Source organism: Cariama cristata, unplaced genomic scaffold, assembly GCF_000690535.1.
Source record: "Cariama cristata isolate BGI_N322 unplaced genomic scaffold, ASM69053v1 scaffold2339, whole genome shotgun sequence".
NCBI lineage: Eukaryota > Metazoa > Chordata > Aves > Cariamiformes > Cariamidae > Cariama > Cariama cristata.
In genome coordinates, this window is record NW_009635039.1 from 89,091 (window position 1) to 99,060 (window position 9,970).

The 9,970-nt window shown below is 40.5% G+C and overlaps 1 protein-coding gene across 1 annotated transcript in view; it reads left to right on the top strand.

Annotated features, from left to right (window-relative positions):
* ADCYAP1R1 (adenylate cyclase activating polypeptide 1 (pituitary) receptor type I) overlaps positions 1-9,255 on the top strand; it is a gene marked incomplete at its 5' end in the record, with an annotated part of 83,732 nt that extends 74,477 nt beyond the window's left edge. The window contains 3 exons of the mRNA XM_009707355.1: positions 2,197-2,326; positions 2,555-2,596; positions 9,067-9,255. Of these exons, the coding sequence (XP_009705657.1) occupies positions 2,197-2,326; positions 2,555-2,596; positions 9,067-9,255 (361 nt within the window). The remainder of the gene's footprint in view (positions 1-2,196; positions 2,327-2,554; positions 2,597-9,066) is intronic.
* Between the last annotated feature and the right edge of the window lie 715 nt (positions 9,256-9,970).

A 9,970-nucleotide genomic window follows, 5' to 3' on the forward strand; every position in this document is an offset into this window, starting at 1 on the left:
GTGTGGGAAGAAAAAAGCACGAATATCTTTGTTACCTTCCTGAGAATTTTGCTGTATCCTTTAACATCTTCGTTTCACCATTGCATATGAACTTACATTTCTCACAGGTGCTACTTTAAGTCTTCTTGCTTCCTAATGCTCTTGAAAAAACACAATTCATCATCATCCACACAGTCATTAGTATCCCTCAGATTTTTTCTATAATTAAAAATCTTCTTTTCCTCTTTATAGATCTTAATAATCTATAAACTTCAGAATGTGTTGTTTCTTACATTTCATGTATTTTCTTCCTGACTTTTATGACAATATTGAAGACAACAACTCAAATAAGTTGATGATGACATTATATTTCAAGATCCTACAAACTAATTGTATGCTTAATCAGATATAATTAATGCCAGAAAACTGACAATAGAAAAAGTCTTCCTCCGCATCTTTCTCAAAATTAATCTCCTATGATTGCAGTGAGATACAACATACTAGTAGACAATTCTGTTCTGATTTTTAAATCAAAATAACATTTACCCTTTTGTTGTTGCTGTCATTACTTCTAAATACAAAGGGTAAGAGATTTTGAGAGATTATACTTTGCCCAGTTTACTATCTTAATTTGATTTTTTTTTCCATTCCATGGCTAGTTTAAGACACTTATGTTCTTCACATCTTTTTTATTTATGGAGACGGTATTATTCTATAATCTTTTCCACAACATTTCTGTTCCTTTTCATTAATCTATTTACATGTCCATAGAGAAAACAGACAAGAAGGGACCTTGAAAGATCTTTTAGTCTGTTACACTGGGTCACTCCTGTATAGGTTTTTTTTTTCTAGAGATCACCAAAGTTGGAGAGTCTGTATGCTCTTCATCAACCTATTCCAAGGTTGTTCCTCTCTTAAAAGAACTTTTGATCAATGTCTAACTTGATAATTCACTAGAATTATGTTCTCTGGTTTGTGGGGTCTTTCACCAAGACTTGAGATTTGATGTGCATCAGGCTAATGACTCATGTGTGTTTAGTACAATCTCAAGGTAAGGGTTGTGATGTATTTATCACCATTACTGCACAAAGTATGGCTGAGGGACACCAGCAATGAACTGATGTCCCATTTTCAGTTTAGTATTGGATATAACAGCATCTGTTCACAGAGTTCTTAGAGATGTATTAATTCAGTCTTCACTTTCAGTAAGAAAAACACATCATTTTCAGGATATTGTTGAGCTGCAGAGTCAACATTTGAATTTTAAAAAGTATGCAGCTCTTCCAGAAATCTTTATAGAGTTTTAGCTTCCTTTGGTCTCCATCTGCCTCCTTAACTTACTTGAAATAAATAATTCATATTTTTTTTCCCCTTTGAAGATGTCCTGGAGACCACATTGTTTATAATAAAGCACTTGCCTTATTTTCAGATGGACATTTGCTTTCTTTTGGGTCTTTTTTGCTACTCAGTCAGCAAATGACACTGACTAAAACATATATAAGTCTTGGCTGGAGCGCTGCTTTTGGGGAGTTTCATCCACACTCAGTTAGGTGCTTACAGGTACACACATTCACTCCCAACCCTTTTGTTTATACCCACTGAGTCTGATTTCCCTCTATACCCTCTTTATTCTAATGCAATGGAAATTAGTTCCACAGTGGAATTACTCTTATGTTTCCAAGAGTATAAATGAGACCAAAATCAAGATCTTGACGAATAGTCATGAGTATAAGAACATACAGGATTTTTTTAGCTTTATTTGTATTGCTGTTTTATAATTTTTTGCCATACAGAAATAAAATCACACATACACAAATTATTTCAAACACTCCACTGGGATTAGCAATTGGGTGAGAGATTTATTATTGTGTTACAGTAGCAGTCTGAATCCCTTAGGAAGGTTGCCCTCCTCATGTTTGGCACCATAGAAAAAATCCCTGCTTATAACAATGCAAATTGAAATAAAAGTACAGAGTATTAAGCATTACTAATGTGCTATTATTGTAGCAGTGTGAAGAAGTGGGAACAAACTACAGTGTCTGTGAAATCACTGTCTGGGAACAAATGAGAATGTTATATATTTGTTTGTATAATTATACAGCATATGTATTTCCCAAAAGGCAGGCAACAAAATATTTTCTGTGTTTTCTTCTCTAATTAAAGCACAAGTTGTTTATTACAAGATTGCATTAAAGTTCTTTCACTCTGTTATAACAGGAGACTGGCTCGCTCTACACTGCTGCTTATCCCCTTGTTTGGAATTCACTACACGGTGTTTGCTTTTTCTCCTGAAAATGTCAGTAAGCGGGAGAGACTAGTGTTTGAATTGGGACTGGGATCTTTCCAGGTGATTATATGGTGAATTCTGATTTTGTTAAAAAGAAATCTTTATTCATTATAACTACTTTACATGCACAGGTCTCAGCCTGTGTCTTTATTCATTTATGTACATGTTTTGTATACTAGGATTTTGGGTTTGTTTGTTTGTTTGTTTGTTTGTTCATTTTAACTCCAGTTATTTTCTAGCATTTACTGAAGGATTTGAATTACATTTTTTTTTCTCTTATTTACCTAGGGTTTTGTTGTTGCTGTTCTCTATTGTTTCTTGAATGGGGAGGTAAGATTTTTCATATTTAACCTCCCCCCCCCCAACCATCCCCATCCCATTTCCTTGTGGGAGTAACTACTATTCTAAACCTTCACTGTGATTCATCATCTACCATATTCCCTAATACCTTAGGCTAAATCTCACAATGTCTCAGCAAAAGAAAGAGGATGTGTGATGTCTTTATAAAATGAAAACATTGGCCTTGTCAGAGATGATGGCTCAGATTAATGCTCCCCAACAGAGGTAGGGACTGTGCTGGTCTCTTTGGTTATATCATCCCAGGTGCAGAACTTTGCACTATCTTTGTTAAACTTCATACAGTTCTTGCTAGGCCACTCTACCAACCTGTTCAGTTCTCTCTGCAAAGATGACTCTCCCCTCTGACATGTCCACCTCACCACCCAGATTGGTTTCAACAGCCAGCATGGTGACGGTGCTTTCAATCTCTTCGTCCAGATCATTTACGAAGATGTTGAACATTATGGGGTCCAGTGTCAATCCCTGGAGGACCCTACTAGTGACAGGCTACCATGCTGAGTGAAAAAGGTTGCTCACTGGCCTGTTAGCCAATTTCCCACCTGTCTGGTAGACCACCCATCCAATCTATATCTTGCTGTGTTGCCTAGGAGAAGGCTGAGGGAAACAGTGTCAAACACTTTGCTGAAGTCCAGGTAAACAACATCCACTGTTCTCCCTATGTCAATAGAAAATATTATTTTGTTGTAGAAGATGATGGGAGTAGTCTGGTATGATTTGCCTTTGGTAAATCCTTGCTGGTTTTTCCCAATCACCTGCTTCGTATGGTTTGTGATAGTTTCTAGGAGGTCTTCTATTATTTTCCCAAAGGCTGAAGTAAGACCAATAAGCCTGTAGTTTCCTGGGTCCTCTTTAGACTAGACTAGACTGAACTAGACTAGAGCCTCTTTTGGGCCCTTCTTATAGGTTGGTATGACATTTGCCCTCTTCTAGTCATCAGGGATATGCTCTGATCTCCATAACATTTCAAATATTATGGACAGTGGTCTTGAAACAATGTCAATCACTTCTCTTAACACCTTGGGGTGGATTCCATCTGGGCCTATAAATTTATGTGGAAGGAACTCCTGCAAGAGGCCACAGACCTGTCCTTCCTCTGCTACTGCTGGGTCGGCACATGTGTTGTTGTAGCTACTTGATACTTTGACCTGGGGTCCAGCTGCACCAGTAAAGACAGAGGCAAAGAAGGTATTGAGAACCTCTGCCTTGTCAACGTTATTAACAACTAGTTCCCCTGTGCTGTTTAGCAATTGGCTTATGTCTTCCCTGTGGTTCTGCTTACTGTTTACGTATCTGAAGAATCCTTTCTTGTTATTCTTGACTTTTTCGACCATTTTCTGTTCTAGCTGAGTCTTAGCCTTCCTGACTGCATCTCTGCATGCCCTAGCAAGGTTCTTGTAGTCTTGATGGGTATGTGGCTCCCTTTCTATAGCCATTATGCTTCTTTTTTTGGTTTTTTTTTGGGGTTTTTTTTAAGCAAAAGCTTATTGTTAAGACAGCTGGTGTCTTGTTCTGCTTTCTTCCTTTCCCTTTGTAAAGGATGGACTGTTCTTATGCTTCCAGGAGGCCGTTGTTGAACCTTCCTCCCAGCACTCCGTGCTTGGCCCTCCGTGGATGCTTCCTATTGAATCCCTGGTGGTTGGGCTCTGAGCATATTGAAACTGGCTTTTCTAAAATCCAGGATCTTGGTCCTACTAGTTGTCTTCAGTGTGCTCAGCAGTACCTTAAACTCTACAATGTTATGATCACTGTATCCAAGGCTACAACTAGTAGTTAGTTATGTTGTCAAATAAGTCTTCTTGGTTTATAAACAGTAAATCTAGCAATCATAGAATCATAGAATCAATCATTTAGGTTGGAAAAGACCTTTAAGATTACCGAGTCCAACCATTAACCCAACACTGCCAAATCCACCACTAAACCATGTCCCTAAGCACCACATCTACATGCCTTTTAAATACATCCAGGAATGGTGACTCCACCACTTCCCTGGGCAGCCTGTTCTAATGCTTGACAGCCCTTTCAATGAAGAAATTTTTCCTAGTATCCAATCTAATCCTCCCCTGGCACAACTTGAGGCCATTTCCTCTTGTCCTATCGCTGGTTACTTTGGAGAAGAGACCGACCCCCACCTCACTACAACCTCCTTTCAGGTGATCAGCAATGCATTGTTCCTAGTTGGCATATGCCACATCTGTAGCAGGAAGCAATCCTCAGTACACAGGAGGACTTGTGTACCATTGCAATGTTTTCCCAACAAATACCTGAGTAATTTAAGTAATCCATGAGAATCAGGTTCTGTTGGCCTGACACTTCATTAAGCACCTGAAGTAAGGTTTCATCAGCCTCATCATCCTGATTGGGAGGTCAGTGACAGATATCTAACAAAAGATCCCCTTGGTGACAATTCCTTTGATCTTGATCCAAAGACATTTGATAGAATTTTTGTGGTCTCCATAACTCGCCCCCACACACTCAAATTTCTATTTTACATGAAGTGCAGCTCCATCTCTTCTTCTCCCCTTCCTATGTTCCCAAAACAGTTTGTAGTCATCCATTGTGGTCTTCCAGTCGTGTGAGTTTTCCCACCAAGTTTCTGTGATTTTTATAGTATCGTAACTCTCTGACTGCGCTTGGAGCTCCAGTTTCTCCTGTTTGCTGCCCAGGCTACATGCATTGGTATACATGACTGTAGGTGACTGAACTTAGGGTTTTTGCCTTTGGAATGGCTTGGGGGAGCATTTCTCACTACTCTGGTAGGGGAACTCATCCAAACTGCTGCTTATGAATATGCAGGTGTCACAGCTTTGGACACTAGCCCCCAAGTTCACTAGTTTAAAGCACAATTCTCTAAATCAGCCAATCTGCTAATGAAGATTCTCCTGCCTCTTCTAGGTAGGTGTATCCCACCTCTCCCCAGTTAGCTGTATTCACTGAAGAATGTGCTATGACTGTAGAAAACAAAACCCTGGCAATGACACCACCCACAAAACCAGATATAGATCTGCGTGATGCATCGACTTCTACCTGCACCCCTATCTCTGACTGGCAAGACAGAGGAGAAGATCACTTGGGCTTCTGTCCCTTTCACTTGCACCTCCAGGGCTCTGAAGTCCTGCTTGGTCTTGCTCAGGCTTTACTTTACCATGCCAATGGTGCCCACATGGAAAAGAAGCAGGGGATAGTAGTCTGTGCTTTTAACTAGTGGAGGCAATTTCTCTGTGACATCCTGGATCTTGGCTCCTGGCAAGCAGCAAAATTCACTCAACCGTATATCAAATGGGCAGATGCGTGCTTCAGTGCCTCTCAGCGGAGAGTCACCCACTATTAGCACTCACCGCTTCCTTTTGCAGCTTTTGCCGTGTGCTGCTGGTACAGTTTCTCCCTGCTCTTCAGTTTTATCTGCTGACAAGGCTTAATATCTGTTGCTGGCTGGTACATAAGAAGGAGATTGAAGTAATAACCTGCTCCCGTGGGTCACCAGAGACCACGGCACCTCCTTGCCCATGGTGCTGTCTGTTTGCTGTTGAAGCTCTTTGTCTGGTAGTCCTTGGAGGTCAGTGCCACAGAGCCCTAATATTTCTTCTTGCAAAGCCTCAAATAATGTTCTACTTCTTATTCACCCTCTCTAATATAGCATAGCTTGCTAACTTCCTCCTGCAGCCTGAATGACTCCACCAGAGCCTTCCTTGAGCAGATACAGCTTCCACTGTCCTCCGCCCAGGATGCAGGGTCACAGTCTTTGCATCCTTCCACCTGATCAGCAGTTTCCCAGATAGGAAGCTCTGTCTTGGTGGTTACCTCCACTCTTCCCAGGCTAGCCTGGCTACACAGCTGATTTCTGTTTATTGCAGAGTATAGCCCTTGCCTGGTCTCTACCATCATGCTTCCAACAAGCTCAAAGCACTCCCTAATTAACTCTTCTAATTCCCTGGAGACCTCAAGCTGCTTGGTGGGCTTGCAAAGCCACTAGCTAGCTTGGGTGACCATAGGGGCTGCAGCCTAAGCCTCTAGGTGCGCAGAGCAGGCAGCAGCCCAACAACTGGCAGAGTCTACAGCTCTTCCTGCGTGAACTGCTGCAGAAACTGCTGATGCCTCTCCCAACAGATGCCATGTCCTGTTGCTGATGTTGCTCCCAACACACCTTGTTTGCACTCCTGGTTGCTGGTGCTCTCCAGGAGTCAGTTATATGTGGCTTCCCACAGTTTGACCTGGCCATGGGGACAGCTGACACCATCGAACTGTTGCCCACTCCTCTCATGAGACCTACCACCTGTCAGTTGGTCTTTCTATACACACAGCCCAAGGGTGTTGGGTGCCCAGAAACCACCTCAGACAACCCCCAGGTGCATTGCAAGCCTCACAATTCTCTCAGCACATGGCAACTGCTGCTGCTGCTGCTAGCATTAGCTTCCCACAGTTTTTTTTTTTCAGATTCACCCCTTCTGATCTGCAAATTGAAATTCCTATGCCTTTGTTTATCTTATTGAATAACTGAAATAATAATTTTCTGAATTAATGGAAAAAGGCTTCTCCTCTAGGCTGCCTCAGGAGGAGTATGTACAGTTCATCCATTCTTTCCTCCACTGATATACATTTATTGTGCAATCCAATAGGAGACGGCTTCTTCTAAAATCACCTTTTCTTTTTCTTTTTGAGGAGGCTGAGACTATTTATTTCTACCAGTTTTAGCACAGTAGGTGTTCTATGCTTGTTCACATATAGCACACAAGAGCTGCTATCTAGTACAACAGATCTCTAGATCCAGGTGATTCCTTCTCAGATAACCATAACAATCTCCAAGCTTATCAAACAAACTTATAAGTCATTTTTGTTCATGGGTTTAGTCAAGGCAACTGTTAAAGGACCCACAGGTCTGTTAAAGCATTACTCATAGTTCAGTCCCAAGTAGCTCAGAAGGTGGGTTCTGGATCATGCCTTGCTGGAATTAGTGGCTGCATTCATACTTCACCAGCTGGCGTTACTGGATATCCACCTCACTGACCTACAACTGTTGTTTCATTTATTATCTTCCATGAATGTTAAAAGAATAGCCAGAAGGTCTTGTCTAAAACTAATATGGAGATAAGCACCTTCCAAGATAACGTGCACAGTGTATCAGATCGCCTGTAACTCTTTGGAGGGAGTGAGATGGTGGATCTTAGCCAAACTAACACAATATCAGATTAATTAAAACCATTTCAGCTCTCAAGACATTAAAGAATATCTTATGCCTCCGCTAAATTACTTAGGGTAAGAAAGGGTTCACCTTTAGTGTATTACACTGTTACAGATACAAACGTTATTTTCTTTTTAGAGACGTAATATAACTCCATACTCTATCTAATCTATATCTATCTATACTTTAACCGAAATAGAAATTTAGAGGTACTAGAAGGAGAATGTAAGTTTTCCATCGGATTTTTCCTCCCTGTAGTTTGTCTCCATATAGTTAAAGCACTTGTTTAGCATTTTGGCATATGCGGATCTATTTTGACAATTACATTAATCTAGGAAAACCTAGCAATGACTGTTAAAGACAAGAATATCTTTGACTCAGCAGCTCATTGGAGACTGGAAAAATATATTGGGAAAATATCTCTGCATATTTCCTTGCCCTTACACTATTTCATTCACAAATATGCTACAGGCTGCTGTCAGGAATGAGTAATAAACTGAGTAAATGTTTGTCTGAGCTATTATCATCTTTCTTATATCCCACTCATACTATCTTATGTATATATGTACACATGTGTACACCTAGCAGGATTGCCAGGAAATTGATGATGAATGAAAAGTAGAAAAACTACAGAATTATTTACTTATTTTCTAACTGAACTTCTGATCATAGATAGTTTTACTCTTGGTGATTTACTGTGGGTGCCCATGAAAGAAATTGCAAGAGAAAAGAGGGTGTCACAGATGTATAATAATCCAAGAGCTGTTGTCTGCCTATAGGTAATCTGAAAGCAGGAGGCAAAGTTTTCAGTAGACATGCATCTGTTAATGGTAGGTGAGAGACAATCTGCCTGTGTGGACAGGTTATTTCATTACTGTCTGGTACCTTTTGGTTGCTCATTTCTTTGTCTCCTTGTTATGTATTTGGTACTGGCCATTGATGAAACCAGGATGTTTTTTCCAAGAAGCTAGCTCAAGAACCATGTTGGAGTAAGTGTTGAACAGGTCTTCTATGCAGCTCTGGGCTGATCCTAAATTATCTGAAGTCAGAGACACAGAACTTGGGCTGTTGTTCTCACTACATGCCTGTACCTTTTTCAGACATGGAGAAGTCACTTCAGATTTCACTGAAGTGAGGAGTTTAACAATAGTCTTAAAAATAGTTCTGTCAAATTGTGGGTTTTTTTCTAATCTTGATAATTTGTCAGCATGTCCTCGAGCAGCTAAGTACATAAAAAATGACCTTTTGAAGTTTCTCCCTAAAGGTGCAATCAGAAATAAAGAGAAAATGGAGGAGCTGGAAAGTCAACCGGTATTTTGCTGTGGATTTCAAACATCGTCATCCTTCTCTAGCGAGCAGCGGAGTGAACGGGGGGACACAACTCTCCATTCTGAGCAAGAGCAGCTCTCAGATTCGGATGTCCAGCATAAATGCGGAGAACCTAGCGACATGAGCAGCTAAGGAAAACAAACCAATAAACAAGCAAACCAAAAACTATCCCTTTAAAAAAAAAAAAAAAGAAAAAGAAAATCGTAATTTTGGTGGTGGTGTAGGTCTCCTTTCCTTTCCTTTCCTTTCCTTTCCTTTCCTTTCCTTTCCTTTCCTTTCCTTTCCTTCCCTTTCCTTCCCTTTCCTTTCCTTTCCTTTCCTTTCCTTCCCTTCCCTTCCCTTCCCTTCCCTTCCCTTCCCTTCCCTTCCCTGACGTTTGTAGAGGTGAAAAAGCAAAGAGGTGTATATATATATCTTTTTAACAATCACTGTAAATAGCCAACTGTACTGAAGGCCATTAATGGAAAAATGTTTAAAAGATAAACAACAGGCCAAGCCCACCCACTCAATGATTTCCATTTAGAGCATCTGCAAGTAATCCGTCATCAGTCAAAAGTAACAAGTGATTGCTGTGCACTTGTGATCCTTGGTTGCCAAACTGATACTAATCTGTGAATGGACATAACCACTGTTATTTTTCAAATTGGTTTCCATTTTGGTTTGGATTTGTCTTTTTTTTCCCCTAGTCAAACATACCTTAGCCTGTCCCTGTCTTTTGGCATGTGAATTTCTGCAGTGTTTCTCTTTTGAGTCTTAAGATGGAGCTAACATGCTTGGTTTAATCAAACCAGCCAATTCAGGAAGAACTCCAGAAAATTAAGTTCACGGCTGGATTTAGT